Genomic DNA, 18,242 nt, shown 5'->3' with positions numbered 1-18,242 from the left:
CCATCTGATATCACAAACAATGGTGGAATTTTTTTCAATCTACTGAGGGAGATGCTTAAGCCGCCTTCTTATATATCAAAACAAGGCGTTGTTTTCACATCTCCGTATGTTGTTTTTATGTTACGAATCCTTGAGAACTTCGCGAAAGCTGCAGTTCTCTAGTTCAGCAGGTAAGACATTAAATGGTAAGTTTACAAGAACACATTTTTTTGTTGTATTTTAGAGTCCAACTAGTACTTTCTGTACTAAAGCTTTCTCTAAGCAGGTGCTGCCAAGCGCCTAATTTTTTTTGAAGTCGTCTATCACGCAACTTAAATTTGTCGCTATCTCGCTTACTGCCTCCGGGACCGGGAAAGTTGGTCCAATTAAACAATTCTTGGTGGTCAAGCGCTTCCACTGCTTACGCTCCCACAAATTATATTACAAGTATCATGGACATGTTTATTACACGCGGTCTGGCATATTCTGTGTGCTACTTTAGGATCCTAGATGTTCCAGCGGTACTTGTTCTGCATGTTCTGACTTCCTTAGCTGTGCCTTTATGGGATCCCATTTATCGATTATATTCGTTTTTCCGCATTGATCAGGTCCATATCGGATCGATCGTGAGGGTACAATAGGAACAGCTGTTTTTTCTGCCTTGAGAGCTTCTGGAGCAAATTCGTATAAGACTGTGTTAAGGGCCAGGGGCGGATACAGGATTTTTTTCTCCTTAGGCGGATTTGCGAACCGAAGCAAAGCCAACACGCAATTTTTGCACGCGCTGACCCCACTTGGGGCGCTGTAAGCCCCCCAAGTGGGGTCTGGGGTGAAGCCTCAGAAGCTTTAGCTTATTTATCTATTTCAGCACTCCAAAATGCAGCCGACAGAACCTTCACATGTCCATTTCTTATATGTTATTGGAAAAAAAAACAACCATAAAATTCATAAATAAAAGCCAAATAATGTTTTCAGAAAAATTAAGGCTGAAATTAGCCAGCCAGCAAAACTTCTTCTTTCTTCCAGATTCACATCCAGATAAATGAAATCCAAATATAACATTTTTTAAAGATTAGAGGATTAAATTAATAATCCAGTCAAAATCTTCTTTCTTCATTCAAAATCTTCTTTCTTCATTCAAAATCTTCTTTCTTCTTTCTACTTTCTTTCTACTTACCTCTTATCTTACCTACTTACTATACCTACTTCTCTTCCTACTTATTATTATCATTGCGTTAGGGGAATACTCGCACCCACCAGGCTGACTTAAGACAAGTATTATCATTGCAGCTAGCTGTTTGGTAACCTTATTTACTGAATATTATTTATACTACTATCATGGATGTATACAGAATTTATGAAAATAGCCTAAATCTTATCATAACATCTAAAAAATTTAACAATCAGATGAAAAGAAAAAAGGCGAGGGGGGGAGAGAGAAAAAGAGCTGAGAGGTAAAAAAGATAACGGGGAGAAGGGCGGTAACATGGTAAGTACTATCTATTAACATTTCTTTATCATTAGTTATATATCTTAAAACATGTCATGTCTTAAAATTTTAGTCTTCTGTTATCAATGGAAAATTTATTTATAACTTCATTTATATCAACGTTTATTTCTTTATGGATGTGGAGAAGAGCTAAGCCATTTTGTTTATCGTTAGACCTTGGAGGAAGGTTAGACATAGTACTGCGGTTATTTTTGGTTGTGAATCAGGACCATCTCTGTGGCCACGCAAAGCTATGCCAATTCGCCCATACAAAATAATTGTATCAATGATTGGAATCAGTTTTTGCCTGTTATCGTTAATACTTTTCTGTAAATTTTGGTCAATCAATGTGTCAATTGATGGCCTTGCCCCAGACATATTATCAATAAAAGAATTGAAGAGAAGAGAAGTAGCTATTTACATGTAAACCCTGCTTAGACGAACAATGACGTTTAAAAGAAGGTACTGCATCTGGCCAATGTTTTTGAATTTCAGGAAAAAGTTTGGTGACCTTATAAAAATTACTGGGAAATCTGTCTCCAAATAGGAAGGAAGGCAAAATGCACCAACCATAGTAGGCGAATACCAACCATGAAAAATCAGAAAGCCATTTATACTGAAATTTCCTGTTACTGACAGGGAAATTGTAAGTGTTATCTGGAATGAATAAATTTGTAATAAGTTTATGAATATGACTTTCCTTTAATTTAGCAACTTTTTATCGAAAAGATCATTTTCAACATCAACATCATTTTCACAAACATAAACCATTTCAGGTTCTGTACTATCAACAGTGGGACAATTTTTGGAAATTGTGCTAATACTGGAAGTTATAGCAGGTGATTCATATGTTTTAACTATAGGTTTTGTTAAAAAATTAAGTTTTGTCTGTAATTTACCACCTACACACATATCAGTAAATACTTTTTTAGGAAAACATAATTTACGTGATTGATCAGTCTTTCGTTTTAACCCTATTCGGTCCGTGGTTTTTTGAACATACTATGACTGGGGGGGGAGGAATCCCCCCCCCTCAATAACTTTTCATAGGGTTGTTCAAATTGAATCAAACTTGGCACACTTATAGTACGTCAAAAAAAGAACAAAATGGCAGCAATAAATTTTTGCTTGCGTCAGCACATTTTCTGTGACGTCATCAGAAGCTTGAAATTTGTTAAAAATGACACTATCTGCTTAAAATTTAATTACTTTTGTTCCAGATCGAATTTTTGTATTCTGTTTGAAGTTTCTGAAAGCTAAATAAAAGTTATTTAACATATTTTCCGGTTTGTACGTGTATCGAATAAAAAATTGCCAAAAATTGCCCGAATATCCGGTTTTTTCCGACTTTCGGGTAAAATCCGACAAAATCAGGAAATCGGATTAACACGAGATATTAAATTTTACCCATTATAAGGATTTCATAGAGATTTTTAGGGGTAGTTTTGAGTAATGGCCAATATCCAAGCCTCTGAAAGGTATGGGATTTGGCATACAGGTGTCTAATAGATAAATATTGAAACTCAATAAGTTTCATAGCCAAATAACATAGCAATAAGGAGTTATTTAAAAAAACGTAAGGGGGGCGGAATCCCCCCTCCCCAGGACCGAACCCAGGCGGATTTTCCTCTCCAATATCAGGGTAATATTCTCCCTGTAACTGAGGACAAAGCTGAAAGGCAAAGGAAACTTGACCAGTTTTTGTCATTTAAAGTTAAGACAGCTTCCTCTTTTATAAGCTCTTCCCCTTCTTTATTGCTGTCACAAGCAAAATGGAAAACACAGAAAAATAGAATATTTTTCAGAGAACTGAAAGAACCTCTTTGCTCTTGAAAGATGAAAGAAAATAGAGGATGATTGGAATAAAAATTTGGGAAGAGAAAAAGTTCCAACAATACCAGAAGTCGTAGCAAGTCCACCAACATATTGTTACTTCCCAAACACAAGGATGCTGAACTGTATAAACAATTTCCAGAAGCTTCAGATCTACGCAGTGGCTATTCATACGTGACCGTACTTTAATATTTTTTCTATTCGTACGTGACATTTGTGTACTTTATTATTTTCCTTACATTCGTACGGGACACTCACGTGCTTTATTTATTTAAAATGAGTCTGGGGGAATTATAAGAAATTTAGAGAATTTCACAGAATGTATATATTTACAAGAGCATTCTTAACAAACTTTTTCATGTTTATCTGATTTTATGGCTGCCAATCTTTATTGTCGTGATCTCACGTTTGAAAGCTCTCAGTGTGTGAAACAAGCGTAACTGTATAGATGCACGAGAAAACTGTTCTTTCAAGGTATCCCTTTCCGTCATGTCTTTATCAATGACCGCTACTTCTATCTGATTATGGCTAGGATTGTGTTTCTTGAAACATTCACTCATGCGGACAATTGTCGATTTCTCGTCATTCATTACTATCCAAACACCACAATCTCGCTTTCTCCATCTGCATCCACGCATATTAACAAATATACTGGCATTCGCAAATCATTTAATTTGTAGGTTGCGTCTAACATAAGCAGGTCTGGGTAAGCAGAAAAAGCTTTTCTCATTTCCATGTCCTGATAGTATATAGCGTTCAATGTATCTTCGCTGTGAACAATAACTTCCACAGTGGCTCCTTAAATAGAAAGTAGCAATAATCTTTCACGTCATTTAAAAAAATTAAAAAATAATACCTGGAAATAAATTCTTTCTTGAATTGCAAAATTAAGTAGCTGCGAAAATTAAGGTAGTACATCAATTCAAAAATTTAAATTCTTACCAGGCACACTTCTCATTTCCCTGATCTCGACGTCATTTTTACTTCTACCTGCCATTTTCGCCTGAATATTGTGAAGATCTTTCACGTTTCTAAAGTAGCAGGGAAAACCTGCTACTTTAGATACGTGGTTTTGTAAAAGTTTCTTGTTTGCTTTCAACTGAAGCATTTTTGTTATTTCAGCTGACGTATCTACATCGGTTATACGACGTTGTTGCGGTAAATGTTCAAAACATGCCTGTAAGGTAAATTCATGCATGTTAGGGTCATAATAAATTTGTAAAACAGTTAACATTTTTTGTTACCTTATTGACAGCGTGGTTATGTTCTTTGTGCATATCTTTCACATATAGTTGTTGTCCGTCTTCAGTTGTTCTAATTTTTATCATATACATACATCCTTGCTGAAATGTAAGGAAAATTTTTCATTTTGATCATTATAGAAACTAGCCTTAAATTCTATATACAACTTTTAAGAATATTCTATGCTCAAGTATGCGTAAATCATAGATGAAATGTTATGTAAACGAAATATACCTTTTTTTATTAGTTTTACTATGAAACGAAAATCATCGACTATCATCGAGACACTCATCTTAAAAAATAGAACTTGATTACGACGCATATAGACTCAGTTCTATAATACTCACGATTGTTTTGGACGTTTTCCAGTTGAAGTGGATAAAAATTTCTTGCCATCATTAATACACCAATAATCAATCTCAGAGAATTTTATGTTGGTATTATACTTTTTTTTTCGTTGCACGTTTAGCTTCACTCTCTATAGAACGAGAACTCCTGACATGAATTTGAATATAATTAGCTTTTTTATGACTACAAATTGCTTCATTTAACTGCTCAAAGCTCGAAAAACTCTGTCCGACCTCCATCTTCTTCCTTCTGCATTGAAGTCCTATTCGTGCCTTTTTGCAACTGAAATTGTAATGAAGTTGAAAAGGCTGGTTTCTACTACAAAAACTTTCCTCATAACAAATTGAAATTTCATGCAAGTATAAAAAATATTTTTTTTTTTTATGAAAAGAGAAAGAAAAGATTTTACGTACGAAGAATAGATATAAAAAATCGCAAATATAGAAAAAAATAAAAAAATAATAAACTACGTGAGTGTCACGTACGAATAGAAAAAAAATATTATAATACGTGAGAGTCACGTACGAATAGAAAAAAATATTAAAGTACAGTCACGTATGAATAGCCACTGCGTCAGATCTACAAAAGTGAACATAAAAAATTTGTTCCCTTCACTCTACTGCAAATCTACAACAAGAATAACAGCTGGCTCTATTATTGTCATTAAATAGTCTTGATGACCCAAATAGAAACTTTTTGTATATTGTAGTGAACCACTTTTGTTTAATGTGTAAAAGCTTAATAGCGCTTTGGCACCACAATACAATTAAATTATTTTTAAACATTCCTTAGGGATTATCAACAAAAGTAAAAATAGATAGTTACCTCAAAGCGACGAATGCTTTCTCTTTTGCATACCCAGGAATAAAATGTTCAGCACTGAAATTTCTGCTTAACAACTTTTTCTCAATCTTTCTTTAATGATCTAATGTTCGGAAATCAGGAAACTCTGTTATTTTATCTTTCAATATCTTATAAAGACTTTTACATTCGCAAATATCATTGCTTTTTACAGCAAGCACAACCCGATCCCGCAAGCTCCCATCAGAAGACATGTTGGATCAGCAAGAGCTTCAGAATTGCAGTTGGCCGAAATTTACCCTTCCTATTGTTATTGCGGCTACCGCAAGGCAATAACAATAGGAAGGGTAAATTATTCCTACGCACCCATCCCCTAATATCAATATTTCTTTCACCGTAAATTTCGACTAAAGAGAGTCCAAAAGTCCACACTTCGGCGAGATTCTTTTTACGTCACAAATTCTTTTGTTTTAACCAGAGTCCAAAAGTCCACACCTCGGCGAGATTTTTCTCGACGTCATAATTCTTTTGTTTTTCTTTTGTTTAAGAGAGTCCAAAAGTCCACACCTCGGCGGCCCCGAAGTCGACTGTTTTTACGGCAGAAAGCAAAGGAATCAAGAGAAACAAAGTCAGCGTAATGCAGCAAAATGTAGTTCGACTACCGTGAGAACCATAGTACTTCGGCAAAGCACATCGAAGGAGAGTCGAGCCTCGGCAAACACTTCTGAGTGGAGATAAGAATATTACCTCGGATCCTGAGCGCAAAGGAATCTTATTAAACGCTTATAATAAAAAATATGCATTCCTTTAAATCAATTTTTACATTTAGGTACACATGATTTTCTCATTGGCAAAATTTCTCCTTAGGCGAGTGCCGAAGTGGCCGAATTCTAAATCCGCCCCTGAGGGCCACAAACTACGCTTTGATGCAGTCAGGAGATAGCGAGCTCGAGCAGAAACTGTTTCCGCTTGTCAAGGTTACAGTTTACTATAATGTAGTCGACGATGTAGTGTCTGTTCACCGGCTAGGAGCTTAGACACTTTATCGATCCATTCGAACAGTTGATCCTTGGGATCGCTCCAAGACGCATAGTGATCTTTCCAAATTGAGGCTCGCCCGAGATTTGGTATCGTCGTGCTTTCCCAATTCCTGTATCTGCGGGTGTTGCTGCTCCAGCTTTAGCTTTGGATCAAGTGCCTCTTTAACGTCTCTGTGTGAATTGTCTTCTTCGCGACTGGCTTCACCTTATTTGCATCGGGCTGGATTCTAGAATTAATCGCGGAAGGTGCAATCAGGATGCTGTTGCTGTATCCCTGAATTTTACCTATGGGTAGGTTTATATTTGGAGGCACCATGTACACGCTTTGCAACATGACAAAATTCACCGGAGTTTGACCGTACTGCAGCTCCTTTTGAAAGGTTGCTATATCCTTCCCGACATTTTCTCCTCTCAAGACCATACTTTTGAATTTTGTAGTAGGACTTGCCTCCCTGTATAGTTTTCTGCACCAGAACCGATCAAACAGGCCTTTGATTGTGCTTGTGTACCAAGTATCAACCACATACACTCTTATGGACTCACTAAGCTTTGTCAACCCTTTGACAAAGCTTAGTGACTTGTAGGCATGATGAGCTTCGTGTAGTCACCTTAAACTTGTTGCCACCATTCGGCGTTGATTAACGAGGCACTCATTGCTCTGAATTTATACATATCCTGGGAATCTGCTACGTACTTGGAACACACTTGTGCAAATGCAGATGTTGATTAGGTGATATTGTACCGATTAAACCATCGTCGAGAGACATGGTCACTTTCATCCTTCTTAGTATACGTTGCATATGGAAATAGACAGAAAGTTTAACCGTCATAAGTTTAGCAAAGATACCCAGTGCTGTCGTTGGGCAATACGTTGCGAAATTGACCTAGGTATTTCCGTTCTCCAACACTTGCCTACCATCCAATGCAACGGCCACGGAATATTTGAAATCAGTCATTAGAATCTTGAAGTGATACTTGGTAAAAGCGGGAGTATCAGAGGTGTATGCGTATTGAAACTTTGTTCCGCGTTGCTGCCTGTGTATATGTACAGGTAAAGCTTTGTGATATCCAAAGGTCATTCTCCCTGCTTTGACTTTTACTTAGACATCTTTTCACAGCTGTCATCAAACTTACATTATTTGACGATCACTTAGGTCAGTGTATAAGGATCGTTACCTGGATCAAGTTCATCAACGGGTTGTTTACGTGTACCCGATGAAATGACTATATCGATCAACCGTGAGCCTGTTGGTGGTAAGTATTTCACGAAGAGCGATTATGATGGATGGTACAGGACTGATATTTACAACTACGACTTGTCTGGCCACAACTGGGTTAAGACAATTGCTTTTTTACCCTGGTGGTGAAAAGTCCTAAGTTCTAGGATTACCACTTAGAAATTTTGACACCAATGCCTAGCCTGTCTTTTGACTCCATTGATTCAACAGACAGGCTTGATTTTATGCTGACTGACGAGTACCGTTTTAACAAAAAATGTAACTCTTGTAGATATCACAATGCCGCCAAGCGCGCTTGATTGCACGCAGGATGGAAGTCCGGTATGCGGGCTGTCAAAGATCAAAGAAATCGAACAGTACCTTCGCAAGAAAATCAAGAAGCGTGATGAACTCGCAAGAAACTTCAAAATGCATGGTACATATGTTCGGTATTGTGCTCACGAATTATTAGGTGTTAGCGTTACCACTACCGGCTGCGTCCATCGTGCACTAGCCACAAATATTGGCGTGCTACTGTGTAGGTATAACGCCAGCGATAAAAATAAAGGCTAGAGGTAAAGGCCCAGAAGCATGATTCGCAGATTCCAAACTAAACTATGATAGATCTCACTCCTTAGACCATAGAGAACGGTATTTTCAGCGACTACGGGTTCAGCTTGATCATGCAGGAAAAGCAGCGAAGGAATATGGTGCTAAAGGAAAGAGAGTGAAACGTATCGTCAATAACATCGATAAACGAGAGCTTTCGGAGCTAGTCGCAAGAGGTATCAGCAAGGGATAGATGAGGTCCTAAAAAAATTACAATCTGTTCAGCATAACTTTACCAACCTAGATTTCCCTTCGGAGCATTCGATATAAGATTTGTAGGGTTACGTATTCCTGCAAAACCTCAGGCTAAAATGCTACTCCATATCGCCCAATCGATCCCTTGATAGCGGAATCGATCAGTAGATCATCGTCATAAATTATGCGAAATGATTTCTGGCTTAACTCTTCAGTCAGCATCTTGAAACTCGCTGCAATGCTGCTTCTACGCAAGGATTGCAGTAAGGACGCATGGTCTGTGTTGACGTTTTCTTACATTTTACTTCTCGGATGGCTCTCTTCAGTTCTACTCCCGACATCTTTGATCTTCCTTTAATGCCGAAAATTGACGCTTCCTTCTTCAGGATGTCCATGTTTGTTTTTGTAGAAATATACAACCCACAAAACCCCAAGACAACTTAGTGAACCTCATATCATTATCGTCAGAGTCGCTAAGTATCTTGCGCCATGCATAGGGATCTCCTTTTCTTGACTCTTCCAAGTAAGTCTGCACAGAGTAGTTATCCCCGTGTCTATATATGCTACATAGCTTGATAATTGCTGCGCATTTACCAAATCCCTGGGGTACCTTTTTCTTGTTGATGCTGGTCCTAATTTTCCACTTAAACTCTTTGAATTTAGAGTTAAAGTACCGATCTTTCTACATTTATGTTGCTGAAGCAATGCCTTTCGATTGCTTATACCTTGGCACAGATCTGGGCGTACTTAGCCAAAACTCGGGGTAGTCGCCAAGATCCAACCTCGGTGTATTGGAAGACACCATGGAAGTGGATATGTTTGGGGATCTTTATCAATAGCTTGTCTTGAGCAAGACACCCAATTACCTATGCCTTGTTTCTCCTGTTATTTGCAAAGATGAAGTTGCTTAGTACCTGGTTTTTAACACTTACGCACTTTATGTTGTACAGCGTTACACCACTGTGAAAGTCTTTGGACTTGACAGTCTTGTCTCTAAATTTAAAATCCTTTTATTTAATGCAACTGGGCTATGGAAATACCTAGATCGTTGCATACACAGCTACCTTCATTATTTATGATGTGTTATTGATAGCAGCACCAGCACAAAATCTTACCCTCTACCACAAGTCTTCGTCCACACTTGCATCTGTCATACTCATTAAGTATACGTTCACAGTCATCGCATTTATGTTTTACTACTTTATTCTATAGACTATTGCCAAGTCCAGGATATATCTTGCCTACTTTGTTTCATTTTCCCCCAGCAATTCATCAATATCCTTATGCCTTTCCATAACCGAGCACATTAGAACCCTCTGCAACAGCCTTGTTACACATGCCTTGTGTCTTGGCATGATTTAGGACATACTGCAGCAGATAAGGATTCTTATCGACATCTCTGTTGCACATGTCTTGTGTAAAGAACTAATCCAGGACGCGGTTGTGTGTGTAGGGACTTGTCTCAACGGTCTTGTTGTACGTGTCTTGCGTCTTGCGATGATCTGAGATGTGCCTGAGTACGTCAGGATCCTCCGCGACAGCTTTGTTGATCCGGGACGTAAAGAAGTGTGTAGGGCTTAGCTGCTACTGCGCTGTTGCACTTGTCCTGCGTCATTTGATGTTCTGGAACATAATAGAACATAAAAGGATAATATTCGACAGTCTTGTGGTATATGTCTTTGGTCATGAACTTATCCGGGACATGTCAGAATGCATAGGACTCAAACCTCAACAGACTTGTCTTCGATCTTGAGATATTCTGGGACGTACTGGAGGACGTTGACTTTCGCGTCGAAAGCCCTGCTGCACATTTCTGGGGTCTTGAGATGATTTGGAGCATACTGGAGCAAATAGTAGTATTTTTCAACAGCCTCACTGCACACATGTTTGTTCTTTAACTAATCTAAAACACCCATTCATACTTACAAAAACCCTTAACTAGCATCAGTTTTTTGAGTATGGACTTTCCCTTCTCTATTGAACTTCTGCAGGACCTTTTTAACGCACCCGTATATTTTCAATGACATCAGCAGGTTTTGATTATTTAGGGAATTACCCCTTTTTTAGAGGGGTAACTGCGGAGGAGATCAGAAGCAGGGAGTTCGCTGATAGATCAAAAAGGTGCTGCAGAGCGGTCGGGAGCGGGGATGGGGCGATGTTCACAAGTGCGTACAAAGGTGTCCCAGATGTAAGTTGCCCCATAGGGAGTTTTAGCTTACCTTGGGTAAGAGATAAAAATGGCCCCATAGTGACAGAAGAGTACTAGGTTAACTTCGGTAAGCAATAAAAATGGCTCCATAGTAACAGGAGAGTTCTGAATTAAGTTGGGTAAGCAATAAAAGTTTCTCCACAGGGACTAGGGAGTATAAGGTGAACTGGGATTACCAATAAAGGTTCACTTATAGTGGGAATTATGTCAACTTAGTTAGGCAAAATAAGTTTCCCCATAGTAGCTAGAAATGGTCTGGTCAACTTGGGTGAACAATAAAATTTAACAATAGTGACTTCAGTGTGCTTGGTAAACTTGGGTCAGCAATGAAGGTTAGCTACTCAATAGTTACAATAGCATGTACGTTTTACTTGTTAAACGACATAACATTTTATGTTTGTATGTATGTATGTAAAACAAGATTCTATTTCATAATGGTTGCATGTTTAAACAATGTACAGTGATGTTAATCTTTGCATGTAAATTTTTTTTAATTATATTTTCTTTCTTTGAACCCAGCTATATTTTAATTATACAGCGGTAGAGTTTGAATAAGCTAAATAAGGTTTAGATATGCTCCATGAGCTCTGTTAATACAAAAACAACTTGCGTATTTAATGATAATAACAAGGTTTCTTATGCTACCTTTTTATATCAAATTTATTTCCGTCTAAAAAGCTATGTTTGCGAATGGAGGGTTCCTATTTTTGTAACTGTGTGCTTCCTATTTGTGCGAATAAAAGCTCTTATAACCAAAGGAGAACTGTTAATGTTTGCGATTTTATAAACAAAAGTTAAATTGGCTTTAAATTTGTTTTACATCAACAGATCAATTCATATATCACGACGCCATTTTGAATCATTTTTGTCACGTGAGATGGGTAATCCACGGAGAAGCCCTGGGATCGAGGTTGTAAAATTACCATCTAACGGAGAAGTCCAATGAGTCCACATTCTTATTTAACTCTTCTTCTATGAATACAAATCGTCGCGTTAATAAGCATGAATTGTTCATATGGGAACGTAGAGAAAATATATTTTTACAAAAGTATATAATGAATTTATCTTTATCCTTGTGAGAAGTCTTAAATATCTATATGCAAATGTATAATCCGTGCTAAGTAATCTTTCTAAATACTAAATAAAGAATAGTGTTTGCTTGTAATCTTTGAATATAATTAAAATGTATGAGTTCATGAAACAACAGGTATTTCTATAGTGTTAAATAAAGCTGGATTATAATTGTGTAGCAAATGAAGGCGATGAGATTTAAGAACTAGCTAAAGCTGTTTTGCAAATTTTTTGATCGAAGTCTACTTATTTGGGTATTCTTTTCACGCCGTATTCCATCAAAGAGTTAATTATGTTCACGCTGGGCTATTTGGGGTTGTGTTTTTCGCTGCAATAAAGGGGCTGTTTGGTCCCACCCCCCCTCCCCCTCCCCTCCCCTGTATTTTTTAGGGCTATTGTTCATTGTATATGAAACTCAGAATTGCAGAAATCATAAAGAATTTCTTCAAAGAAACATTCTGCACGATTTAACTCAACTCGAAACAATGGTAGCCATTGGAACACTTCGGCATATTTTGCAAAAAAGATTTTAGGAAATTTAAATCTAAATAAAAGTTAGGAAAAGTAAGTATAAACGACTATAGCTAACAAATAAAAGGTCAGTCATCCCCCCTCCCACAGCTCGAATACGGTGGCTGTACTTTAACAGAACGTTTCGGACGAGTAACGTTGTCTGTATTAACAATGTAAAGACATTTTTGTAAAAATATAGCTTTCAACTTGTTTCTGAAGAAAGTCCATGGAAACTGCACCATTATTTAATAAAACTCCATGAAACTCTTTAATATCAAACCTTTCTCTCAATAAATCTTGTGCCTGCTGCCTCAATTGTAAAAACTTCTGCTCTCCAATTTTATAAGCGCATGCTTGCCCAGGCCACGTAATGTATCGATCTACCTCTCCCGAAGCACTAGCGTGAGACAGTCCTACATTACACATTAAATATTCGATGGCTTGGTTTCTCGACCAACCAAACGTGTGTATACCGGTATCAACAACCAATCGACACGCTCTTAACATTTCGCTCTTCAACCTGCCATATAAATCTGACAAACTGTCATATAAATGTAACTCTTCGCCTAAAAATTCTGAATATAGCCCCCACCCTTCCATGAAGGCAGTATACAACGGAAATCTACCTGGTATCATTTGATAATTGCCTCCCTCCAGAAATCGTCGAAATTTGGGAGTATCTTTTTTTCGCAGAAACACATCGCTTTGCAAATGGTGTCCAGGGATGGCCTCGTGTAAAACTAACGCTGTTGTTTTGTACCTACCACGATTTCTCGGCTTATGAGTGTTGATGTAAAAAACACCTGCTCTGTTCTCGTTACCATCTTTGTAAAAGGCGGTGATTGCTGTTGCTTCTTCTTCCTTTGGTACCGGCTTGATAAGGCAATCTTCTTTTGGTAAAACAGCAAAAATCTTTGGTAATTCCTTCACAATTTTTTGGTATATTAAAGAGTAATCTTTTAAAATCTCGTGAGCACTAAAGTATGGTGATTCTCTGTCCATGCAAATGCAGAAGTCATTGTAACTTCCACCAAAATTCATTTTCTGCATTACTTCATTTATCCGCTGACAAATACGCTTTACTTCTTTCAATCCTACGGTATGAATTTCACGTGCACTCATCGTTGTTGATGTATGGTATTGCAAGCAAGATTTATACATTTCCTTTCCTCTAAAAAGACAGTCCAAGCCAATGTGGTTACGTGTGTGTTTTAAATAATTGTCGTTTATAAAGTCTGCCAATTTGATAAAAGCAGAATTAATCTGATCGTTTGTAATTTGCTCGGCTTTTTTTGCTATGACTTTCCATTCTGAGTCGTTAACTAACACCGGCTTGTATTTAAAAAAATTTGAGATTGGAGATTTCCAAAAATTTTCATTTGCTATGTTTCTAAGGTGAGTTGGAACTGGTAAAATGGAACATTCGTGTAATGTTGTTTTTGTTCGAATGCCTTCCTTCATCAGTTCAATCATCTGGTCAATCTGTTTTGGCAATAAAGACAGTCGGCATAAAATTTTCTCAAAGTCATCAGGTGTGTCTGTTTTCATGTGTTGCAGCAATCGAAAGAAATTGCATTGTGGGCCTTCTAATCTGTTTACTGGACATAAGTAAGCTCTATGTTTCATTCCGTCAACAAATGTTTTTAAATGAGACGAAAGCATATCTAAGTCATCATAGCAGGCCGCCTGAATTCCAGACTCTTCCAATGATTTCAATAAATCGTTTACTTCAGCAAGAAATGATGTGGCGTCTTGCGTTCGTTTTTGAAACGCGTCCAAGCTGAAATCATGTAGCATATGGTCAAATTTATGCTCACCGACTAAAGTGGCAAACTCTGGAAAGTTTGCCATTCTCCATGACCAAAATTTCTCACATATTTGTTGAACTTGTAATAAGCCTTCAAACTTTTCCATACTTCTACCAAACTTTTCTCCTGATTCTTAATAATGACGATTCATTTATTTTTATCTAGTTAAACAACAAAACATTACTACCTCAGCTAAGAACACTTCTTCGCAACCATCGCCATTATTTGACACTTAAGGATCCTAATAATTTTTTTTATTTGTTGTGTTGTAAAGAATATATACTTGCCCGCTGCGCTATTATTATTATTACTATTAATCCTTTAATTAAAATCAATAAAATAAAAAAATACAGTTGTTTGATTAAAGTAAAAATCATATAAGAAGCCATTTCCATTATTCAATGTAAACTAATGGAAAATGTCACATTTGAAAATGGAGAGTAGTGTGAGTGATGTTCAGCTGTCTATAAGCTCATTGTTAATCGAATTTCATGTAACATCAACGCACAATATTTATGAGCACGACATCATCATATAACAAACAGATGATTATGAATGCTTTTATTTTAACAATTGTCTTCATTGTTTACAAAGTGTCGCCATTGAAACGTAACACTCTTCTTAGTTACAAATCCTATTTATTTTAGAGCATTCCGCTCCTAGCTTCTTTGTCGTATGCTGTATTTGCTACGTAACATCAAGCGACATTACTTCGCCCTGAGGTGTTACAATTCTCGTTTTTACTTTAACAATTCTTGTTTTTAATTAGACACTTCTCGTCATTATTTTAACAGTTCTCGTTTCTATTTTAATAGTTCTCGTTTTTATTTTGATAGTTTTCGACTTTATTTTGACAGTTCTCGTTAGGGCTATCGTGCGACATGCATTTTACATAAACACAACATTGAATAAAAAAGGTTGATGCTGTGTGTGTTTACCCGACGCTGAATACAAGAAGTCATTCTCGGTTTCTCTCTGGTCGTTATTTTTTGCAGTAACATGCCGTGGACTAAAACGTTGTTTTTAACATATGACAGGTTAACAATTAAAGGGTAGCCTCCAGTACAAACAACTGAATATCGAACAAATTTAATGCCTGACTAATAAATCCCTTAGGCCATACCTAAAGACGTTATCTTATTGAATAAAAAACATAAATATGATAGAAAAAAAATTATTCGTTTTGATCACATAACTTTGAGTGAGTTTAAAATAAGTCTGATTGCATGTTTTTGTTTATTTTTCAAATTCGTCAATTTTGTAACGCTGCTGCACCAAGCAATGTTTGCATAATTTATGTAGCAGTGTATGAAAGAAAAGTAGATATGTTTTTAAACAAATTCTATCTAATACAAATTTTGCTTCAAAAGCATGCCAACATTCTCTGCGAAGACTTCTTCGTTATAATAATAATAATAATCGTCAAAATTGAGGGGTTTAAGTAAGATTGTAAGTTCCAAATTGAAAAACTATAAACAAAATAATTTTCAGCATAACAGAAGAAGCCCTTTTGTTTAGGGTGAATTTGAAGTACCCTGGAAGAAAACGATAATCCACCCTCGTCGCCAGAATTTTTTGCCTTTTTGATATGTCGCCGTCTTTCTCTCATATCTTAAAGACAGTAATACATACGTCACGAGGCTCAACTGTTACTAAGTCGTTACTTGTTTACATTTTACTTATAAAGATTAAATCCACATGCTTGCTTGCCCAGTTACGGCTAAGAGTGTCAATCAAAATCAAACTTGTTTGTTATAACAAAACGTGCCTGGGAAACTATTTCTGTTTTAAAATAGTTCCTGTTTTGCCCCAAAGTTTCTCTGTACCTATTCAGTCTGTTCCTTAGCCATTGCTTCAACCTTTTTTGAAGTGCTACTTATGATATGTTGCCTGTCGAACATTCTACGCCTAAAGTGCATCTGAGGTTATTAATGATGTTAAACTTTTGTTGTAGTGCTGAACAAGTTGTTGAGTAAACCATTCAATTTTTGATCACTTTTGAAGATTTTGACATTCCATTGTTCTCTATAAATCTATATAATAATACGCCAGTTCCGTGTCTCTGTGACAGGCAAAGTGGATGTGTTCATTTTCCTTTGATCCTACCGAAATTTTCTTTGAAGTAACCGAAAAATGCATGTCTAATAAGTTAAATTTTCTGACGTTACGGCGCAACGTCAATAACACTACTTTACGTCAATATCCTATATTAAATTAATGAAGCCATTACAGTAGAACTAAAATTTTGAAGGCAAATAACTTGGTAACGAGGTGGTGACGCCAATGATTTTTCACCGCGTGGGTAACTAGGGACCACCTAGGACCAATTTCGGTGATTTTCCTAAACCTATGTTCCAGAATCCGTTTCGGAATGCACGGGTTGATGACGTCATCAAACAACCTTCTAACCCTAATATCTCTGCAAAACCGTTTGTCAAAAGTACATGATCCTATACATTTTCTTGATCAGCGTTTCTAGATCTGTACGATGAAGGCAACATGTATACAAATTTCTAAAAAAATAATTGTGGGGGGTATAAACGGGTCAGTGCTGACGTCAGCAAAATTTAAATGACGGTTGTTTTTCTCTGTTATCCTGCCAAAGTGGAATTTTCCACGGGCCTTATTGACTATCTTATATAATAATACGGAGTGTATGTGATGGTCATAGTGGATATCGTCATTTTGAAGTCGCCGAGAAAAGTATGTCTCAAATGTTAAATTTTACGACGTTACGGCGTGACGTCCAATAACACTACTTTAACGTCAATATCCTATATTAAGTTAATGAAGCCATTACAGTGCACTTAAAATTTTGAGGCCAAATAACTTGGAAACGAGGTGGTGACGTCAATGATTTTTTACCGCGTATGTAACTAGGAAGCACCTAGGACCAATTTGGGTAATATTTTAAAACCTGGTACCCCAATCCGTTTCGGAATGGACGGGTTTATGACGCCATCATCATCCGCAACCGTTTGTAAAAAGTACATGATCCTATACATTTTCTTGATCAGCGTTTCAAAATCTGTACGATAAAGGCAACAGGTATACAAATTTCTAAAAAAAAAAAATTCGACGTCAGCAAAATTTTTAAAGCCTTATATATCCTTAGGTTTTTGTCGAAAACATATTGACTGGCCATTGCTGACATCAGCAAAATGTTAAAACCATTATGTCTCATTAACTGCTTATCAATAAGATATGATCATATACATTTTCTTGGTCAGCGTTTTAACATCTGCATAGTACAGGCAACGAATAAACTAAATTTCGCCAAATATTTTTGTAATTGCACTGCTGACTTCAGCAAAAAATCTAAAACAACCTACTTTTCCATTGTCCTTCTGCCTAAGTGGATTTTTCCACGGGCCTTATCGACTAGTCTCTTATAATAATACGCTAAGTGTGTCCGTCTGTCTGTGACAGGCAAAGTTGATATCGTCATTTTCCTTTGATGTTGCCGAAAAATGCATGTCTAATATGTCAAATTTTCTGACGTTACGACGCGACGAAAATAACACTACTTTAACGTCAATATCCTATATTAAAATAATGAAGCCATTACAGTGCATCTAAAACTTTGAGGGCAAATAACTTGGAAACGAGGTGGTGACGTCAATGATTTTTCACCGCGTGGGTAACTAGGGACCAGCTAGGACCAATTTGGGTAATTTTCCCAAACCTGGGTCCCCGAATCCGTTTCGGAATGGACGGGTTAATTACGTCATCAAAAATCTTCAAACCCTAATATCTCTGCAACCGTTTACCAAAAGTACATGATCCTATACATTTTCTTAATCAGTGCTTCAAGATCTATACGATGAAGGCAACAGGTATACGAATTTCTTAAAAAAAATTTTGGGTTTTGACGGTTCATTGCTGACG

The 18,242-nt window shown here is 36.9% G+C and overlaps 2 protein-coding genes across 2 annotated transcripts; both read right to left on the bottom strand.

The window, feature by feature from the left end:
• Positions 1-2,505: 2,505 nt before the first annotated feature.
• Positions 2,506-6,374, bottom strand: LOC130646336 (uncharacterized). The gene is made up of 2 exons (XM_057452504.1): positions 4,244-6,374; positions 2,506-4,099 (listed from the first exon to the last, which is right to left on the bottom strand). The coding sequence occupies exons 1-2, from the start codon at positions 4,533-4,535 to the stop codon at positions 3,894-3,896; spliced, it is 498 nt and encodes a 165-aa protein (XP_057308487.1). The 5' UTR covers positions 4,536-6,374; the 3' UTR covers positions 2,506-3,893.
• Positions 6,375-11,492: 5,118 nt separating this feature from the next.
• On the bottom strand, positions 11,493-14,749 carry LOC130646156 (uncharacterized). The gene is made up of 7 exons (XM_057452297.1): positions 14,638-14,749; positions 13,954-14,486; positions 12,827-13,878; positions 12,675-12,759; positions 12,101-12,175; positions 11,915-12,055; positions 11,493-11,549 (listed from the first exon to the last, which is right to left on the bottom strand). The coding sequence occupies exons 1-7, from the start codon at positions 14,747-14,749 to the stop codon at positions 11,493-11,495; spliced, it is 2,055 nt and encodes a 684-aa protein (XP_057308280.1).
• Between the last annotated feature and the right edge of the window lie 3,493 nt (positions 14,750-18,242).

This window comes from Hydractinia symbiolongicarpus, chromosome 5 (genome assembly GCF_029227915.1).
Source record: "Hydractinia symbiolongicarpus strain clone_291-10 chromosome 5, HSymV2.1, whole genome shotgun sequence".
Classification (NCBI taxonomy): domain Eukaryota; kingdom Metazoa; phylum Cnidaria; class Hydrozoa; order Anthoathecata; family Hydractiniidae; genus Hydractinia; species Hydractinia symbiolongicarpus.
Note: the sequence above shows the minus strand (reverse complement) of the source record. Positions and strands in the feature narration are given on the sequence as shown.

What these genes read in the sequence shown, in the direction of transcription:
- LOC130646156 (XM_057452297.1), bottom strand. Translation starts at nt 14,749, where the DNA reads ATGGAAATGGCTTCTTATATGATTTTTACTTTAATCAAACAACTGTAT. An exon ending in CAAGATTTATTGAGAGAAAG is followed by an intron (nt 12,760 to 12,826) that starts GTTTGATATTAA and finishes GACTTTCTTCAG; the next exon opens with AAACAAGTTGAAAGCTATAT. An exon ending in AAGAAGAGTTAAATAAGAAT is followed by an intron (nt 11,550 to 11,914) that starts GTGGACTCATTG and finishes TTGTATTAACAG; the next exon opens with AGCTCATGGAGCATATCTAA.
- LOC130646336 (XM_057452504.1), bottom strand. Translation starts at nt 4,535, where the DNA reads ATGTTAACTGTTTTACAAATTTATTATGACCCTAACATGCATGAATTT. An exon ending in GGAAATGAGAAGTGTGCCTG is followed by an intron (nt 4,100 to 4,243) that starts GTAAGAATTTAA and finishes TTTCTATTTAAG; the next exon opens with GAGCCACTGTGGAAGTTATT.